An 18,893-nucleotide genomic window follows, 5' to 3' on the forward strand; every position below is an offset into this window, starting at 1 on the left:
GGCCAATTTACGCCGTACAACCACCAGTTCATCACGATGCATACCGTATTAGGATGTGAAATGGGAGTACTATACATCATGTAGTCGTAATGCGCCATTGCCTTCCACGTACAGTGCTAAGGTTAGAGCAGATCAAGAGTTGAAGGTATGGCATAGCTTTGAATCATTGGACAGAGCGACGACTACATGTACTGTAGCCTAACTATATCCCTAACGTTATATACATTACTCGGAGTAGATAATGTTAGTACTGTAGTGATCACGGATGGGAGGTCATGTATGTGGCCATAGCTCCTTCAGTTTCATTGCGTCAAGCACCTTGACATGTTGACATAAAGCAAGTTGTTTGCCAGAATGAAAACGGCAAACAACTTGTTTTACGAAAGTGCCAGTAAAACCACCTTCAACCAACCAATCATCGCATTAGATGAAGTAACTTTAAACAACGCACCCAACCGTTATTCAAGTTACTTTAGACATTATTTAAGCCTGAGAAATTTTTAAACAATGAATTTAACCCTGGAATTGCCAAAAAAGGTGCAAAGCACAATAAGTAGGAACAAAAGCATTGGTTTGCCGAATTTATTGTTAGATTGTGTAGCATACAGTATTAATATCTCATGCAGTTTTTACAACTTGAACTTGGCAATAACAGCTGAATTTTTATACTTTACAGATATTAATAGCCCAAGCTCAATAGTTAGATTCAAACACAAGTCAATTTAAATGTTAGGAATTGAAGTAATAAAATTGTAAAAAGTCCACTCCAAACAGCAGTTCATTGATTTGCTGACTGTGAAGTTTAGACTTAATTAAAAAACGATGAAAATATCTATTTATACAGGTACTATTCCTTTATAGAGAAATTAATTATCATAGGTTCAACTGTACCTCCGAACAAGAATGAAACTCTATACTACTACGGCATTAACGTTATTGATAAAAGTAACGTTAACATATAAGACAGACACGACACAAAACTGACAAAATTCGGCCCCGTGATTGGATGACCAACAAATGATTGATATTTGCTGGGGCAATATACTAACTCACAAAGGGTTTCATTGCTGCGGGCAATTTTTTTATCCAATCATATCAATACTGACATTCTAATGGGCAAGAAGTTCGGCAAATTGATGATTGTTCCATAAGAATATTTTGTCACCCCATTATTCGCGATTTTCGAATTCTCCAAGTATACAGTAAACGAGGGAATTTAAGCCACACTTTGAATCGAAGTAGAATCGAAATCTTGAAGTCTGATTGGTCAAATTTGATCATTTTGACAAATCAAACCAACTGTTTTGAAAGCTAGGATTCTGATTGGTTAAGTATAGCAATATTCAGACGAACTTCGGTGTGGCTTACAGGTTCCCTCGTTCACTGTAATTTGATCCATTTTCGTCCCAAAATTCGGAAAATTGCAATTTTCCAAACACTACCAAAACCGTGTGATTTAATATGGTTGGGGTAGGAGGATATATAATATGACAGAGGTAATCCACCATTGCAGAAAAATCGCTGATCGTCAGCATGGACAACAATGACCAGCATCAGGGGAGCACGGCGGAGCCCAAGCAGCCAGAGGAAAACAACCCAACAACCACAAGATCCTGGACCATCCACGACTTCGACATCGGACGTACGCTTGGCCGCGGCAAGTTTGGTACAACGTGCCTGCAACATCCACGTCTGTCTCGTTCGCTGTTGATGGCGTGTGTGTAGGACAAGTGTATTTGGCTCGAGAAAAGGCATCCAAACGCATTCTTGCCATCAAGACGCTGGAGAAGGAGCAGCTTCGGGTACCCAAGGACCTGTTTGCATCGTCGTCATAGTTCTCATGTCGTAGGTGGGTGGAGTTGTGCAGCAACTGCGGCGCGAAGTCGAAATTCACTCTCGCATTCGCCACAAGAACATTCTGCCCCTCTACGCCACCTTCCAGGATGACTCTCGGGGTAGATATCATCATCATCGTATGTTGACGTCGATATATTTCATGGTGTTGCTAGTGTACCTCGTGTTGCGATATGCACCGCACGGCGACCTCTTCTCGGCTCTGCGCACTGCTCCATGCGGCCGGTTCGTGATCTCGTTCCTGCTTCCAGTGCATCTCACCCCCCCCCCTGAGCTAGGTTTGACGAACGGACGGCCGCGCGCATCGTCCACCAGCTCGTCGAGTCGGCTTCGTCAAGTTTTCCTGTGGAGTCGTCTCATGGAGCAGTGCTATCTTAGGGCCATCATGACTTGCCATCAACACAACGTCGTCCATCGCGACATCAAGCCTGAGAACATCCTTCTCGACAACGACGTACACTTGTATTCTCGACCTGGTATCCCATATGTGTGACGTGGTTTGTGTGCTCTGTGTAGGACGAAATCCTATTGGCCGACTTTGGATGGTCCGCCGCCAACGTCACTGCCTCGTACAACATTCATCTTCATGTGATGAGTATTTATGGTTCTTATCTATTGATGTATTCTTCTGTATACTGCGATGCGGTTGTGGTTACTCTTTTTTAGTATTGTGCTTTTGAGTGAAATTTCCTTGAGGCGTGGTTTCTCGTTGGAATTGAAATCGATTTGATTGGCTACCTCAGATGAGCTCAACATTATTAGCCAATCAAAACCCATTTCTCAATGAAATTCAACCAATCCGATCGATTGTGGTTCGGTTTGGTCGACCCCCAAATTTGTATCAAATCGACTATTCAACGTGACTACTTGTAGAAATCGCCGCCAAACGCTGTGTGGGACACTCGACTACTTGTCGCCGGAAATGCTCAACGTACGTCGTCGCATGAAAGAACGTTCCACGAACGTTCCGATCTCCGGACCCTCGTTTGATTCTAATTTTTTTAAATTTTAATTATATTTCTTTGTGTACCCAGGGGTGCCAATACGATGCATCGGTGGACATTTGGGCAATCGGCGTGCTCCTCTTTGAGTTGCTTGTGGGGAAACCAGCGTTTGAAGCGCAGGTACGCCCGACTCTTCCTCCTAGTACCCATCGTGTACTACTAGTAACTACTACTACTAACATGACCAAAACGAATCCACAGGATCAGTCCAAAACGTCCGAGCTGATTGTCAACGCCAGGTACCGCGTCCCCCTTTTCGTGTCGGATGGCGCCCGCGACCTGATCAAGCGGGTTCGTACAAGTATGAAACTCAACAGACTCAATATTGAGTGTGACTAGTTTTTGAGAAAAGACCCACAAACGCGCATCACACTACAAGAGGCGCTGCAGCACCCGTGGCTCGTCCGCAACTGCCAAGCGAAGGGGCCGACCCCGCGCCGGTCGTCGGCCAACGGCAGCCGCGTCGCGTCGTCAGGGACGTCCCGCGCCTCGAGCGGAGCCACGTCCGCCGTGGGGGGCGGTGCAGCCCGCCGCAAATAACCTTTATGCTCCATAGAAGTATTCCCTATCGTTCATCATCATGTTGTGCATTTCACCAACCAAGTTTGGACTTGAGTCAATTCGCCAAATCGCATTCGAATCGATTTAAGCTTGTACAAACTATACAAAGCTCAATATATATATATATATATATATATATATATATACTGAGCTTTGTATAGTTTGTATGTATATATATATGGTTTTGCCCCATGCAGCGGGACAAGGTCGAGTCAAACGTTTGGATTGGCAGAAATTCACCAGAACGAGATTTAATTGGCTTAACCTTAGGTGGTTCTTGAATCCATTCACTAAAGACATTCGATGATTGTGCTGAGGGCTCGAGTTTCGAATCGAGTTGACAATAGTAATTAGGCTGTAAAACCAGTTTGCCTGGTGTTTCGCAAGATTAGTGACGAGCCAGAAATATGTAAATTGAGGAATAATCCCCCGAAATCAGGCATAATCTTGACAATCACCTTCAGAGGTATGTTAGGTACCGTATATATACCCCCCCGCTTCAGTATCTACGATTTCTCCGGTTGGACCTGTACGTACCGGTTTGGAACATATCGGACATTTTCATGGTCCAGGTTGTACCTAGTTGTCTCAAATTGGCAAATCACCATGCGTTAATTATTTTCATCCAATGAAATATAAGTCCTGTGATGGATTTAAACCAATGAGCATGCCTGAATTGTTTTCAAGGTTCCGCGTGAAGCTGTACCGGTTGTGATCAGATTTCACTGACATTTTCATAGGTACTGAAGCGAGGGGTATACGGTAGGGTATTTTAATGCTGTTGAATTGCATAGTAAAATTCCACTCGTCTCTAGACGATTGGTTTGGAAGAGGCCGGTGGTTGCGGTAACCTTAATTTCCCATTCGGTCAAGTAGTTATATACAAAATACTGACACGTTTCAACTTTGCTCTTTGCGCGAAATTTGGCCCATGTATCGAATTTCAACGAACTTTTCACCGATCATAATTGCTGTACAGTACTTTACAATGTTAGCATTTTTGAGAGGCTTTTGCGCCTGCAGCTGTGTCGAAGTGTCAGGCCCAGTTGAAGTACCGAATTTCTGGAGACTTGACCAATCAAATCACTCCGAGTCGCCGGAATATTTTTGCTTTAGGCCACAACACTCCTGGGGCCGTACACACCGTATAAATAAATAATTCGACCAAAAAGCGTTGAGTAAAAATTAAATGTCCGGAGACAATCAGTACTTTGCACGCCTTTTGACATTTTTGGTCAATCTACTTCGAACTGGCCCTCATTACTGTTAGTCGGCAGCCAATTGGAAATGCGTATTCTACGAGATATTCAAAAGTCGATAGATGATCAGCATGGCGGCGCGATCCTGAATATGATGTAGGTTTGGCTGGACTATGGAAATTTGGCGGTCAGAAACCAATACAATCCAGTTCGGACACTACCTAGTTATCATGAACACTATATATTCCTTACTCATATGTGCCAATTGTGGGGGATTGTTGAAATCGCCAACAAATCGAGTAAAGCAGTTTGATTGGCTAAAATTAATGTAGGTTGCATTATGATTGGCTAATGAGAATTGAATGTTGCAGTGCAGTGAGGCCAGCCAGACGAGGTGTGCTTTGGTAAACAGTATTCGGACATATTATGCTCTGAATTTCAAACATAACTTATCAAACAACCCTTTGTCGTTTTTTGTGATAATGCGTGCCCCAGGCATTCAAGCTTAGGCGTGAATTCGGTGGAAAGCGTGAACGGAAATGTTTTCCGGAAATGATGAGTTTTAGCCAATCAAAAGTACTAATTTGCCAAGATGCATGGACACGAACGTTCTGGACGCCACGTCATGAAATTGCTGTATGCCTTTAACCGTTTGGGTAAGTCTGCACGAATTTCCTTAATTCTTGTATCCCATCCAAAAAAATGAGAAACGAAATATCTACGAAGTTGCCTGGATGCCAGCCGAATTTTGGAAAAATTATTCGCTTTCGATTGAAGTGCTAGACAAAGTAAAACCCCCCCCCGTTTCTCATGGAAATTGTGGCATAAAAGTTTGAAGTTTGGTGGCATCCTCCAGACGCACAAAATGTCAAGAAAATTGGAACATTTCGATGTTAGCAACGTTTCTTGGAAAAATGGTCATATTTTCTAGACCCGCCCCCAAATACTCGGTACACTTAATTTTATATCATATTTCGCAGGTCCGGCGAAATTGTTGGGCGGTTCATTCAACCAACCGCACAATACTGTACCTCGATATAGGGAATAATAAATAGCACACGTTTTTTGCTCAAGACATATCTTGGTTCGCTGTCGTATCACGAGAATAATCACTTGATAGAGTTCGTTCAGTACTACTACTAGTAGTACTAGTAGTTCATACTACTGACTGTATGGGATGTGTATAATTTACTTAAGTACTATATATATATTATATATCCATAGACATATCCTTCTACTTGTACTTCCAGCTGAGGTTAATACCACGTTCGCGGAAGTACTTGAGCACGAGGCGGTACACCCCCACGGGGAACAGCACGCAGCCCGACACGACCACGTAAAAGAGATAATCCACGTCCTGCACGTACGAATTCAAGTTCATGCCAAACGTCCCCACAACAAAAGTGGGTACTGTGATCAGGGTCGTCCACAGCGTCAGCGTCAGGTTCACCATGAGCAGGTAGTTGCGCTTGGCGTCGAGCTTTAACATGGCAATTGTCCTCGTGTTTTGGACGTTCTCGAGCATGAGTGCGATGTGGGTTTGCGTGTCGTAGATGTCCTTCCAGGTTGTGTTTTAATATATATATATATACGAAGTGGTGGCAAATCATATATATATCATTATGGGGTTTATAAGGGAGTATGGGAATGGAGGAGAAAATTACCTCTAGGTACACTTCGATCAGCGACTCGAGGTCTTCCGAATCAAAGCTAAACAAGTCGTGTGCCAACAACGGGTCTCGGTGCAGCTACATAATATCATATATATATATATATATATATATATATATATATATATATCAGAAGGATGTAACTAATGTTATGGTTTTATGTGGGATGGTTGTGTACCTTGGTCAAGTGCATCATGCGCAGGTCTTCTTCGTTTTCCAAAATATCTACAAATGCTTTGCGCATCCCCGTGACCTGCACATTGGCATTCCATACGTTAATAAATAGAATATCTCATGTTTCGTTTTTTATATATATATACTCACGTACACGGGTGTTGAGCTCATCCATGGTGTTCTTGGTGGATCGCAGCCGCTCAAGCTCTCCCGCCAGAGTCGCGTCCTGTGAGATCTTGTCCACCGCCGCCTTAGCCAGCGGCAGCACCCGCGCCGCATCCTTGGCTAGGGCCCTATATGATCAATTATTTATTTATTATTTAGCATAAATATCAAACCACATCAAATACATAAAATAGCCATCTCCAACTGTTTTGTACGACTTACGTGCACAGCGTCGCCAGGATCGCTTCCAACGCCCTACACACCAGTCAACAATACTCTCACTAAAGAAACTACATATATGAATATATAATAATATATAATATATGAATATATATAATAATAATATGTAATATATAATAATAATATGTAATATATGAATATATATAATAATAATATGTAATATATAATAATAATATGTAATATATGAATATATATTATAATAATAAGTAATATATAATAATAATATATAATATATGAATATATATTATAATAAAAATATGTAATATATAATAAAAATATGTAATATATAATAATTATATGTAATAATAATATGTAATATGTAATATGTAATATATAATACAATATTATTATGATTGCGTTCATGTGGTTTGACACAAATATTCGTACGTAAACTCAAATCCGTGCACCGAGCACTCGTCCAGATGGTCTTTAAAGTTCACTTCGAGCTCGGGAATGAGGTCATGTGCGCCATCTTGTAAGAACACGACGCACGCGTCGCGGGTGATTACGGCTCGCACGGGGTCTACACCATCCTCCCAAATTATTTCACATAATATTGTGAATCCACCATCACATATTATTTCATATAATATATATACTTCGAAGGAAATATATTTAAAAAAGAGTATGACATCCAAATAAATAAATCAATGTACAGAAGGTTCAACAGAAGGATTGAGCCAATAAACAGGTTGATCGTCAACATCGAATTAGTGTGTGAGTGACTGAAATTAGTGTGATTGCAATCACCACAGGACAACTGTTTACCTACAAATTTTAGGACAAAGAAACGATCGATAATAGATTTGGCAAATCAGCACAACCGCCAAATTTTAGGTAAAAGAAAGGCAATATCGAAAACAAGAGAGTTTGCAAAGATCCCAGAAACCTGAGCGAGGTAGATATATAGATGTCATATCCTTGTGGAATGGTATATATATATATATATATAGATGTCATATCCTTGTGGAATGGTACGCTAGTAATTACGAATGGTGTTTTTGACAATGGCATACGATCGTTGTGCTTACCAGAGAATGTATATACAGTAACCATTATATATAAATCTATATATTGTTACTCGATTCGAAATTCGAGGACAATTGGTCAACCAATCGACACTCAGATCACGAATCAAGTAGCCAATCCAATTCTCACTTTGGCCATTCAACATCGAATGCATGTGTGATTTTTATCCGTGTGAAATTAACTGGACGTTGTTTACATACAAAAGTCAGTACAAATAATATAAAAACATTAATGGATAGGTAAATGAATCTGCTCAAACGTCCACAGCACACTAAATATACTACTCGTACTTCAAATTACTACTAGTACTACTAGTACTTACATACCTGCGTTGACGAGGATGCCTTGACGACGCACAGTGATACTGGGCTTGTTGCCAATGGCGAACGCGTTGTCGAGCTTGCGAATGTCCCGCATATGGACATTCTACAGTATCCGTTCCCTTAGATATCGTCTTCCAAACAGTCCAGGACACCTACGGGGATCGTTACGATGCCTTTGTCTGCGCGCGACGGCTGCGGAGATGTCGGGGGACCCACTGCGGTTGGCTACCGTGTATGTACGTACATACATAAATCAAGTGTTTTCGACTTGTTGGAGCTTAGATATCATTGTCAAGTCGATTATTCGAAATTGGAGAGTTTGGGTGCTCAATGAGCAGAACTACCAATCGATATACGACCAATCAAAACCCAGATCACGAACCAAGTAGCCAATCAATCAAATCCACTCACATTCGACCAAAGCAACATCGAATTAGTGTGTGACTTCAATTTGTGTGACACTGGAGTTACGAGTTTTACATACAAAGTAATAATCGATCGATAGAATTGGTAAATCAGCACAAAAGTAGGCCAAATTTTGAGTAAAAGGACAATAGTACTACATATACCATGGTCGTGGCGGCGGCGTCTTGCACCATTTTGAGCGCTTCGTGGCGGGTCATGGCTTGATTTGTGGCCGTGCCAGTGATGTCAAACCGCAATGTCTATATACCACTCCACTTCAAGATCGGAATGAGAATGCAGATCGTACCAGCGGCTGGCCACCGAGCATGGGGGTTCCGTGCTCGAGTTTGTCCTTGCGAGCCACTGGTTTTCGAGGAGGGGGGTAAGGAAGGGGCCCGTCGCCCGTCGCGGTTGGAAGAAGCGGGTTTGAAGGCACGTCGTCCAGAGTCGGCAGGTGGTGGATGGGGGTCTTGGCGTCAGCCATAGCCACTTTGATACGCGCCAGCAGGTCCATGTCAGGCGGACGTGGAATGAACGGCGGGAATGAAGTCGCGAGGGCACGAAGGAATGTTTTGATCGACAAGAAGGAACTGCTGCAGATGATGGGCTGAGAGGATATCTTCCAGCCTCGCGGGGTGGAGGTGCGGAACCAAGTCTAACAACTGACATGTGAATTAAATGTCTTCACGTGGTAGCACAGCGTACACTGTCAGCACAATTGAACGACACATCCGTGAGTGTCGACGACATTGAAGGAAGCAGCTTCACCTCCACCATCCCTACCGATGAGCTCGAATACTGCATGGCGTGGCGAAGTTGAGACCACGGAGCTATGCATGGCAGTTTTGTCTTGGTCATGTTCGAAGGGAATATCCTGCTCTGATTCACATGCATGCGACGGTAACAGGCTGTAGCCCGTGGTGCCGTCCGCGCCGACAAGTGAAGCCATCCGTGGGTCGCCGACAGCATTTCGAATCTTGAAATTTGGCTGCCGCATGAATCTATTTTCACGAATCGCCTTTACATCTGGAATATCGAAGCCAATCAAAAGCCACGATATTGCACTTTTACCCAAAACGTTAAGCCAATCACATCCCTCCATTTTCAATCCAAAACCATTGATTTGAGTTTCAGTTTGCTGCAAAGTGAAACCGTCGACCGAATGCATTTGCGCGCGAAAGGCGCATTTTCAAACGAGATCGATGGCGGAAGAGGTGGACTATACGATCTCCGAGCATGAAATGGAGCAGCTTGCATCGATGCCGCCCCCATCCCAAGCGGATGCCTTTCCCCTTGTGGACCTTGGTGAAGACACCTTACCAGTACTTATGGCTTGGGTGGACTCGTTCGAGACATGTCTGTTCGGCCCGATCTGCTTAATGTGACATGGCTTTCCAGTATGCGAACTTTCATCGTATAATCAACGATCACATGTAGGCACGTAGAACAGCGTTGCCAACATCATACTCAAGGACCGTTCACCAACATGCCGTTGAAATGTCCGCCTTGGCCCTACGCCTCCATCGCGAGAGACAAAGATACCAGTTTTTGACCTGCCTAAGTCGACATATGTACGCGATAACCACACTGCTGGCTGGCATGCCCACCCCTCGTCGAGCGCAACAATGGATCCTTCGCATGGAGGCCAGAGTGGCATCGTTGGCGTATCTGCTGCATCATGTCCGTCCTGGCGACGACTTTGGTTCGCTGGGGGTGTTTGCTCCATCCCACTTCGTATCTCAGTCGGCGTATCTGCCCCATCTCAAGACGTTCCAGGATTTATGGTGGTCCCCACTGTGACTTTGTCCTAACGGCTCGTCATTCCAGGAGTGCAAAGGCCAACGCCATGTCCATTTTTGATCACGTCATCAGCAGCGTGAACGTCGTCGACAATAACGTCGTCCGTGAAGTTTCCACTTGCAATGCAAGGATCATTCATGAATCACGAATAGATCTCGTACACTGTGACCTCGCGTGTGCTTCTGCGTGATCAAGATGGTGTTCTGGCCACGCTAGTTCGACCTGGATGCCTCCAAGGTGATCATCAGCTCCCCCTGCACAAAATCTTGGGATGGCATGAGCGCTACGATTGCACATATGATTCTGGGTATCAAATCTGCCACGTGTCCATCTCCCTGTGCTCCGTGGACATTATATAATAACGTTACATGCGTATTCCAAATATAGTCATTAGCCCTCTTCTACAGTCCCCCCCACTTGTTTGAGGATTGCAACGACGATGCAAAAGGCAAATGTATGTATTCCTGGGGGGCTATTCTTAATAAATACTACCGGTAGGTAACTTAGTACTATTAATATATCTAGTACGTAACTGTTCTAGATATTAATAGTAGAAACTTTATATGCAAAAAGCAATGAAAATTGTTCAGGGCAACAACAATTCCGTTTCAATGCAGTCAATATAATATACTAGTCTATAAACCTTACCCGTACAGGTGTAGACAACTTTGTCCATTGAGCTAACGTTATTAATAACGGTAACGTTAACATACCACCACGATCGTCAGCTACTAGTATGTGCTTCTACTAAACTACTACTAGTAGTACTACGTAGTACAGTAGTTGGACCCAGAAGGTCGTTCGTTGCCACTTCACCTGGCATGTCATGACGTCATATCAAAAATCGATTGACAAATAAATCCAATTATTTTATCGCATACAACAATCTAGTTCCATGGGAACTTTATTTTCCGACTTCACAAGGATGTTTTTGATTGGCCGAAATGCCGAATCCCTCGACGTCCCCAAGTTTTCAAACTCGACAGAGTGCAATTTGACAACCCCCCGCGCCATGTCGATCCTTTCTCACATTGCTTCGCACCAACATGCGCATTTCGCCAAGCAAGCCGCACAAGTGATTGGTCTGCTTGTGCTGACCAAGCTTGGACTCACGCTCCTCTCCGGAATCTACGCCTTCTTCCTTCGCGGCGGCAAGAAGCTCACCAAGTACGGCAAGTGGGCGATTGTCACGGGCGCCACCGACGGCATCGGCAAGGCCACGGCGCTCGAACTGGCCCGCAAGGGGCTCAATATTGTGTTGATCAGTCGCACGCAGTCCAAGCTCGACGAAGTCGCCAAGGAAATCACAACCAAGTATAACACGGTGTCGGTGAAGACGCTCTCCGTGGACTACTCCAACTTGACCGACGCGTCCGTGGCAGCCATCCGCAAGGTGATCGCCGACGTCGGTGACGTAGGTGTGCTCGTGAACAACGTTGGCCAATCCTACGACTTCCCCCAGGTAGGATCCATCACACTGATATGTCATGCTGACATGTCACCCCTAGTACTTCCACGAACTCTCGGACGAGAGCGTGGCCAGCCTTGTCAACATGAACATCAAGTCGACGTTTGTCATGTCCAAGTTGGTCTTGCCAGGCATGGTCGAACGCAAGCGTGGGGCGATCGTCAACTGCAGCTCTGGGTCCGCGCGCATTGCGTGCCCACTGTTGAGTGAATACAGCGCCGTCAAGAAGTATGCCATGATGACATATCACTTTGGATAACGTCATACTTGACTGCGATGTGTAGATGCATTGAACAATACACGTTGGGCTTGGCGGGAGAATACGCTGCCAAGAACATCTCCGTGCAATGCCACACCCCCATGTTCGTCACGTCCAAGCTGTCCAAGATCCGCCACGCCAGCTTCGCCGTGCCCAGCCCCACTACTTATGCCAAGGTACGTACCTACTTTAGGTAGTACCTACTCGATGCCGTGTAGGTACCTACTAGGTACCGAGGTGGTACTTCTTTAGGAAGAAATCGCACCCCTGATCCATGAGTATGTACTTTGGTAGGCGGCGGTGGCCAACATTGGGTACGAAACAGTCGTGTCGCCGTACTGGCCCCATGCACTGCAGATCTGGTTGTACGAAGCCGTGCCCCACTTTATCATGAGCAAGGTGGCGTTGAGTACCCACTTGGGCATCCGAAAGCGTGCACTGAAGAAGCAGGAACAGCAAAAGAAGGATTAATCATGTAGTCCAAGTTGTTAGCTCGAGATGGGTGTTTTGTAAGCGATGCGTGCGTGACGAGTGATGGGGCTGGTGACCTTTGAGCGCTCGTGGACTACACTCATACGTACATGTCTACGAGGATCACAACAGGGTCAACTGTACAGTTGTGTTATTGTATGGCGCTCCTACTCAGTATGATGACTTGCAGCGTCCACAACTTAAAAGCATGGTGCAGTTAGCTTTAGGGTGTTAGTGGTAGGCGTATGCAAGACATGTGAGAAGTGGCCCAACGCCAGTCATTGGCAAACACTCACCTAGCCGTGTTGAAGAGGAATGCATTTGGCTTGACCTTGATGGCCTAGAGTACATACGCGCTACAGCAGCTTGACGTGACCGACCTCTGGTTACAGCGTTCTTTGCATCCGTATAATGCCTCCCCAATTATCCGTACGAATTTGAATTTTCAAGTCACCGTCATGAGCTCGGAAGCGACGGCGTCAACCTTGTTAATAGATACCACAGACACTTCCAGCATTGTGAACGAACCCAGCACGCCGGATATGCAGGGCCAAACGACGCAGAACAAGGACGTGGCGGCGGTGGCAGCGCGACAGGAAGTACCTAATACTACCTCTGAGCAACAGATTGCCGCTGCTGGTATCGTCACTGCAGCTGGCTCTGTCACGCCACCAAGTGCCACTCCTGCAGCCAGTGCGTTGAAGCGGAAAGATCATCCTTCTCCATCATCCCCACGTTCCGCCAACTCGGTGACGTTTGCAGATCTGAAGGCCGCGCAACGGCGAAGCATGAAAGCTCTTCGTGAGATTGCGCTGACGGAAATCAACTCGCTGGAGCCTCAGATGCCCGAGGCAAGTCGCCGCGAAATCGCCGCCGTCTTGCAGGCCCATGTGAACGAGATGAGTTCGTCTACGTTCACGCACCTCGCGCGCGTGTACTTTCCCACCGAACTCCGTACACCCCCCTGTCGCCCTTCACACACATCCAACTTGATCATCTGCATAGAGTCGACGAAAAAGACAGAGAGTCCCGTCGATCCCGCCGCGTTAGCTCGGATAAAGGACCTGGAAGCGCAGATCCATGCCACGGAACAACGCATCCATGCGCATCAGTCGCGCCTTCCGACCACCATCCGGGACATCCTGCACGCCAACTTTGCTGCCCAGGCCAAAGCCCTCGAGGTGGCGCTCTCCAGCCCGTCCAAAGTGCCAGTGGCGGACAGCGATGGTACCTCCATCAAGTACTCGGAAGAAGACATTGCCGCTGTCAAAGCGACGTTTGCGCGGGTTCGTCGGCTGTCCATCGCTCACCCCTATGACTTGCCCATCTCTCACTGTATGACGATGATAGATTTCAGCCAAAATCGACCAACTGAATACCAAGTTACCCATGACGATGCAACAAGCTACGGACACCATCCATGTGGTACAGACGTGTAGAATGATATTTCAATGACAGAATGATATTTCAATGCCAGAATAATATTTCAATGACATTATAATATTTAAATCATGCAAAGATATTTACAGTTGACTGACTGAAGGATATTTAAATGAATACTATTTTTTACTAGTATATTTAATGATATTTTGAAACGACAGATTATGATATTTATTGGATGGCTTTGATGGAATGATATTCTTAAATGATAGAATGATATAAGTTGGCATGTAGGTGGAACATGCGATGAAGCGACCCAAGTCACGCTTTGATGCGTTGATGGAGCAGGATAACGTCACGGCACCATCGGCGCCCCCATCATCGGTACCTTACTTTGTACATCAAGTCTTGGGGCTGTTTGCACTTTGTTTTGAATGTGGCTGTTATATTGGGCGTTAAGGGTCGTTTTGTTTTGAATGTGGCTGCTATATTGGGCGTTAAGGGTCGTTTTGTTTGTGCAGACGCCGCCACCGACTCTCCGTGCGAAATTGGCCCAGTCGCTTTAACTTAACTTGGCCAGGCGTTGCTTTTGTCGGTCTCGAAACACGTCGTGGGTCGGTCGCTTGGTCACGACCGGTGCTGTTGTCGAGCGATATTAGAAATATATATATATATAAATATATTTCAAAATAGGTCAGTCCAACTTACCGTTGGCTTCGCCCCCATCCATCGCATCCAGCCGCTCGACGTCTTCTCGCAATGGAAAGTCCGCCCGACATAGCGCTTGGAACACCATGTCTGGGTCTGCCACCGGGCCTACATCCCCCCCATCATCCAGTCAATCGAATGGCCACGAATACATGCCACATGGCCACGAATACATGCCGAATGGTCACGAATACATGCCAAATGGCCACGAATATATGCCAAATGGCCACACGCACCGTTCCACGTGACACCAAGTGGGAGTTGCGCTGCAAATGCCTTGAGAAACTCGGGAAGGGGAGGGCCGTGGTAGACCCTACTGCCTCGTTAGAAGTGAGCACCGCGGTAGTTGCATGTACATGTCAGACGACTTGAGAAGCGACGACTTGATGGAGCCGGACGAAGCTTGGGGTGCGGGGGGGGGTTGGGGGGCCGACGTGTCGGACGCACCAGCGGGGGACGCGGCCAACGTGCCATACGTGGCGAAGAAGAGGGCGTCCGACTTGGAGTCTTGGAGCAGGTGCATCCACACATAACGATCCACGAGGCCGAGCAACCCCTTGGTCGTCGAGTCGTCGGGCAGGGCCGCGGCGCGCCGCTGCTCCAGCCGGATCACACTCGTGAGGTCGCCGCCGTTAGTCGCCATGGTCTGTTCGAACCGGATGAACCGGTCCCAAACAGGCTTGGACACGGCCGGCGGCATCACGCTCAACACTTTTTCAAACAACGACCGCATGTCTACAATGCCAAATATGAGTATAGATGAAGAGGATCGATATAGATGAAGAGGATCGATATAGATGAAGACGATAGATATAGATGAAGAGCATGGATATATGTGCAGTGGATGGATATAGATGAAGGAGATGAAGAGGATATAGATGAAGAGGATGATATAGATGAAGAGGATGGATATAAATGAAGAGCATGGATATATGTGCAGTGGATGGATATAGATGAAGGAGATGAAGAGGATATAGATGAAGAGGATGATATAGATGAAGAGGATGGATATAAATGAAGAGGATGGATATAGATGAAGGAGGGGCGTACTGTTGTCGTCGTTGGTGTGGCCAAGAAAGTCGACGTACGACAGCACAAACTCGGGCTCGTGGATGAATTTCTTGAGTCCCAATTCGAAGATATTGAGCGCAATCTGCTTGCCGTCGTCGCCGATGCCGCCGTGGAACTCCAGCAGCGCTATACAATCGTGTCATGTTAGAAATCCCCATCTTTCCCTGGTCGAAGTCGTATGTACCGGCGGCAGTGTACACGTGGAATGTGCATGCGCCTTCCCGGGCATCCCGCCGCGCGCGCTTGAAAATCAGTCGCGATGCATCCAACCCCTACCAAGTAGTCGGTTCAGATGAAGGACGACATCTTTACACACACTAGTAATACTAGAACAAAACCACAATATCATTATTCTTGATACAATATATATATTGAGTTTTCTACATATTTCCCCATTCTGCGCGACTCGTAAAACCAATCACAAATCAATATTGTGAATTCGCTATAAACTTCCAAAATTCGCCTGGTTTGTCGAATCAATATTTTGAATCACGCGGGAATTCTGATTGGTTGAATATACTTGTACTTCTTTCTGCAAGAGCCAATCAAATCCACACAAAAATGGATTAGCCAATCGCGTCGAATCGTGATTAGGCGGTGAGATCATTCGATTCGACGGTGTCTGGAAATCTGTACCGAATATACGACAATATTCGCCGTGATATTTGATTGGGTTTATCCATTCCGCAGAATGCACATAGTCAAAAGAACAAATAATGTAGCCAATCAGCCAAGCGTAATTTTCAGATTTTGACCAATCGGAGCTTTACGGGGTCCGGAAATTCGTACGCGAAATCAATCATATAATAGATTAAGAATATATATTTGGCACTCCGTTCAAACTCAAACATATATATATATCGCATGCATCATATCTTGTAAGTCGATTTGAGTTTGGGGTGCTGACAATCGAATGAGCTGCACCGCCCAAGCGGCGGCAGACCATCAATGATCGACCAATCAAAACCCACAACACAAATCAAGTGGCCAATCAAATTCTCGCGCTTCAACCATTCCCCATCGAATTCAAATGCTGGGAATGGCTCTAGAAATTTACATCCAATGAAGCTCAGTACAAAATGTCGACCGATGGATTTGGGCACAATAATCAGCGCAAGTACCCAACTTGAGGCTCAAAGTGCATGTCATGAAGGTATAGGGAAATAAACCTTTAAATATTAATTTAATTATTCAAAAAATTAAAAAGATAGAATTTATATATTTATTTAATAAAATTTAATTTTTTCTAATATAAATTATAAAAAAAGAAAAAAATAGGTATAGACTCCTCGTAATGCTGGACATTCGGCAGTCAAATGCATCCATGTCATCAAGGTATAGACACTTGGTGGTACGTACGTACGTACCTTGTTGCCAAATGCCCGTCGTGCAAACCGCATGTACGTGATGTACGTGATGGCGGAAGGATGCGCTTCGAGGGCGGCTTCGTAGACGGCGCGAGCGTCATCCACGAGCGCGTGGGTTTCCAAGTGATCGGCGAAGGCAAAGCGTACAAGACAAGACTGGGGCATCGCGGCCACCGCGAGGCGGAAGACGGCGGACGCGGCGGCCACGTCCGGCAGCTCGAGCATGGCGTACTGGAACCAGACTTCGGCCGAGAACCGGCGGCATGCGAGGCACGATTCCAGGGCGTACCGGACCTTGGCCTTCCATTTGGGTCGCTCCACGCGCTCAGGGTTGGCCAGTTCAAACTCGATCCATTTGTTCCAAGCATCAATCTATTACGATACCATTTTAGCATCCTTAGCCTCTCCAATATAGGACGAATATGCATACAAACTATATGGGGATGACATCCACTTGTATGTTGTTATGGGGCCAACATGAAGGTCATCAATCCATCGCATATATCATGGCCATGTATATAGATAGTAGAATGTGGTTCATGCGAGTGCCATGGAGAGATAGATAGGGACAATGGGAAGATCGAGAAGGAAAAGGCGGATCAAGGCGAGAACTACTAGTAGTAGTACTACTATTACTAGTACTAGTACTTTACCTGGGGGTTGGTGTTGGTGTGCGACGGGAGTGCGTCCAGGTCTAGCGGGTCCACGAGCGCCTTCCGGTCCTTGAAGATGGCTTTGGCGGCGTCGACTTTGGGTCGGAGGACCTTGAATACGTTTTGAGCCAACACTTCGTTGTTCGGGATGGCCTTTTCGAACTGCTCGTACTCTTTCCAGAGCGTGTCCAGATGGAAAATGGGGATGGACAGTGCGCGCTGAAACACTTTGCGGATTGAGAAGATCGCCGTCGGTTCCTATATATACATATATCGGGTACGATATACGCAACACGGGACGTACCTTGTCGTCTTTGAGAAAATGGAGGTATTGTGTCCAAATCCCATTGGAATGGATCGACATGCCGACGCGGTCCAGCGCCGTCTCGAACGCTTCCGCCATCGTCTGACGCGCGCGCTTCTTGTCCTCGGGGGAACTGGCGTCGGTTAACACGTCCATGACTGTGCTCTTGGTGAACTGGAGGTAGAACGACCAGAGGTCGACATGCGGCAGCTTGAGTTCGTGCAATGCCTTGTTGAAGATCTCCCGGACGTTCTCCAGCTGGTTCGCGCGCCATTCGTGGTCTGCGTATTGCTTCCACCAATACGCCTACATAAGCAGCACGCAGTGGCGTCAGCATTGGGGTCGTATAGACCTCTACATCGACATGCGCGCGTACCGAAGTGGGGAATTGCTCCAGGAATATGACGTAGAACGGTCGGGCTTCCTCCACGTGCTGGAAGCTCTGCTGCACTTCGTAAATGAAGTTTAACCACGCGTCAATGTTCCATGGCTCTTTGCGCGCCGCGGCATACAGTCGCCGCAGCTTGGGATGTTTGCCCACTGTCGGGTCGTCTGCAGCTGACGCGTCGTCTTCGTTATCGTCATCCAGCCCACCACCACCACCCATGTCGACATCTCCATGGGTCACTGCATGCTGTGTCGGTACGGAGATGGGCTCGTCTTCTTCGGAACTGTCATCCGACAGCATCGGCCCGCCTTCCATCAATGCGCTCATAATTGCCGCCGATAAGTCCTCTGGTCTCAAATGCACACCCCAAATCGATGACATATACTACTTCTTCTAAGCG

General features: G+C 46.1%; 6 protein-coding genes across 7 annotated transcripts; 4 read left to right on the forward strand and 2 right to left on the reverse strand.

Annotated features, from left to right (window-relative positions):
* The first annotated feature begins 1,519 nt into the window (after positions 1 to 1,519).
* H257_02853 lies at positions 1,520 to 3,457 on the forward strand. Of its 2 annotated transcripts, XM_009826673.1 has the most exons (10): positions 1,520 to 1,666; positions 1,726 to 1,802; positions 1,850 to 1,955; positions 2,010 to 2,079; positions 2,133 to 2,308; positions 2,371 to 2,423; positions 2,728 to 2,785; positions 2,889 to 2,978; positions 3,060 to 3,149; positions 3,198 to 3,457. In XM_009826673.1, the coding sequence occupies exons 1-10, from the start codon at positions 1,544 to 1,546 to the stop codon at positions 3,396 to 3,398; spliced, it is 1,044 nt and encodes a 347-aa protein (XP_009824975.1). In that variant the 5' UTR covers positions 1,520 to 1,543; the 3' UTR covers positions 3,399 to 3,457. The 2 variants fall into 2 exon arrangements, with proteins under 2 accessions (XP_009824975.1, XP_009824976.1); XM_009826674.1 differs by having other exon boundaries at positions 2,728 to 2,978.
* A 2,352-nt stretch (positions 3,458 to 5,809) lies between these two features.
* H257_02854 (hypothetical protein) lies at positions 5,810 to 9,593 on the reverse strand (the record flags this gene model as incomplete). Its single annotated transcript, XM_009826675.1, has 11 exons — positions 5,810 to 6,176; positions 6,283 to 6,366; positions 6,467 to 6,541; positions 6,617 to 6,755; positions 6,850 to 6,882; positions 7,255 to 7,390; positions 8,223 to 8,322; positions 8,376 to 8,444; positions 8,789 to 8,884; positions 8,932 to 9,279; positions 9,330 to 9,593. The coding sequence occupies 11 exons, from the start codon at positions 9,591 to 9,593 to the stop codon at positions 5,853 to 5,855; spliced, it is 1,668 nt and encodes a 555-aa protein (XP_009824977.1). The 3' UTR covers positions 5,810 to 5,852.
* A 233-nt stretch (positions 9,594 to 9,826) lies between these two features.
* On the forward strand, positions 9,827 to 10,424 carry H257_02855 (hypothetical protein; the record flags this gene model as incomplete). Its single annotated transcript, XM_009826676.1, has 2 exons — positions 9,827 to 10,005; positions 10,070 to 10,424. 2 exons carry the CDS (start codon positions 9,827 to 9,829, stop codon positions 10,422 to 10,424), a joined length of 534 nt encoding a protein of 177 aa, XP_009824978.1.
* A 925-nt stretch (positions 10,425 to 11,349) lies between these two features.
* Positions 11,350 to 12,650, forward strand: H257_02856 (hypothetical protein; the record flags this gene model as incomplete). The annotated part of the gene is made up of 4 exons (XM_009826677.1): positions 11,350 to 11,886; positions 11,933 to 12,120; positions 12,177 to 12,327; positions 12,446 to 12,650. 4 exons carry the CDS (start codon positions 11,350 to 11,352, stop codon positions 12,620 to 12,622), a joined length of 1,053 nt encoding a protein of 350 aa, XP_009824979.1. The 3' UTR covers positions 12,623 to 12,650.
* Positions 12,651 to 13,077: 427 nt separating this feature from the next.
* H257_02857 (hypothetical protein) lies at positions 13,078 to 14,715 on the forward strand. Its single transcript, XM_009826678.1, has 5 exons — positions 13,078 to 13,576; positions 13,628 to 13,908; positions 13,973 to 14,047; positions 14,297 to 14,386; positions 14,524 to 14,715. The coding sequence occupies exons 1-5, from the start codon at positions 13,081 to 13,083 to the stop codon at positions 14,566 to 14,568; spliced, it is 987 nt and encodes a 328-aa protein (XP_009824980.1). The 5' UTR covers positions 13,078 to 13,080; the 3' UTR covers positions 14,569 to 14,715.
* Positions 14,565 to 18,808, reverse strand: H257_02858 (hypothetical protein; the record flags this gene model as incomplete). The annotated part of the gene is made up of 10 exons (XM_009826679.1): positions 14,565 to 14,641; positions 14,711 to 14,818; positions 14,947 to 15,023; positions 15,067 to 15,445; positions 15,761 to 15,907; positions 15,966 to 16,053; positions 17,149 to 17,520; positions 17,802 to 18,059; positions 18,106 to 18,411; positions 18,482 to 18,808. The coding sequence occupies 10 exons, from the start codon at positions 18,806 to 18,808 to the stop codon at positions 14,565 to 14,567; spliced, it is 2,139 nt and encodes a 712-aa protein (XP_009824981.1).
* Between the last annotated feature and the right edge of the window lie 85 nt (positions 18,809 to 18,893).

Source organism: Aphanomyces astaci (assembly GCF_000520075.1).
Source record: "Aphanomyces astaci strain APO3 unplaced genomic scaffold supercont1.5, whole genome shotgun sequence".
Lineage (NCBI taxonomy): Eukaryota > Oomycota > Saprolegniomycetes > Saprolegniales > Verrucalvaceae > Aphanomyces > Aphanomyces astaci.

Excerpts from the sequence above, each read along its gene's own strand:
- H257_02853 (XM_009826673.1), top strand. The coding sequence starts at position 1,544 with ATGACCAGCATCAGGGGAGCACGGCGGAGCCCAAGCAGCCAGAGGAAA. Across the intron at positions 2,080-2,132 it reads CGCACTGCTCCATGCGGCCG|GTTTGACGAACGGACGGCCG; the intron begins GTTCGTGATCTC and ends CCCCTGAGCTAG. Across the intron at positions 2,309-2,370 it reads ACATCCTTCTCGACAACGAC|GACGAAATCCTATTGGCCGA; the intron begins GTACACTTGTAT and ends TGCTCTGTGTAG.
- H257_02857 (XM_009826678.1), top strand. The coding sequence starts at position 13,081 with ATGAGCTCGGAAGCGACGGCGTCAACCTTGTTAATAGATACCACAGAC. Across the intron at positions 13,577-13,627 it reads GTACTTTCCCACCGAACTCC|AGTCGACGAAAAAGACAGAG; the intron begins GTACACCCCCCT and ends TCATCTGCATAG. Across the intron at positions 14,387-14,523 it reads CATCGGCGCCCCCATCATCG|ACGCCGCCACCGACTCTCCG; the intron begins GTACCTTACTTT and ends TTGTTTGTGCAG.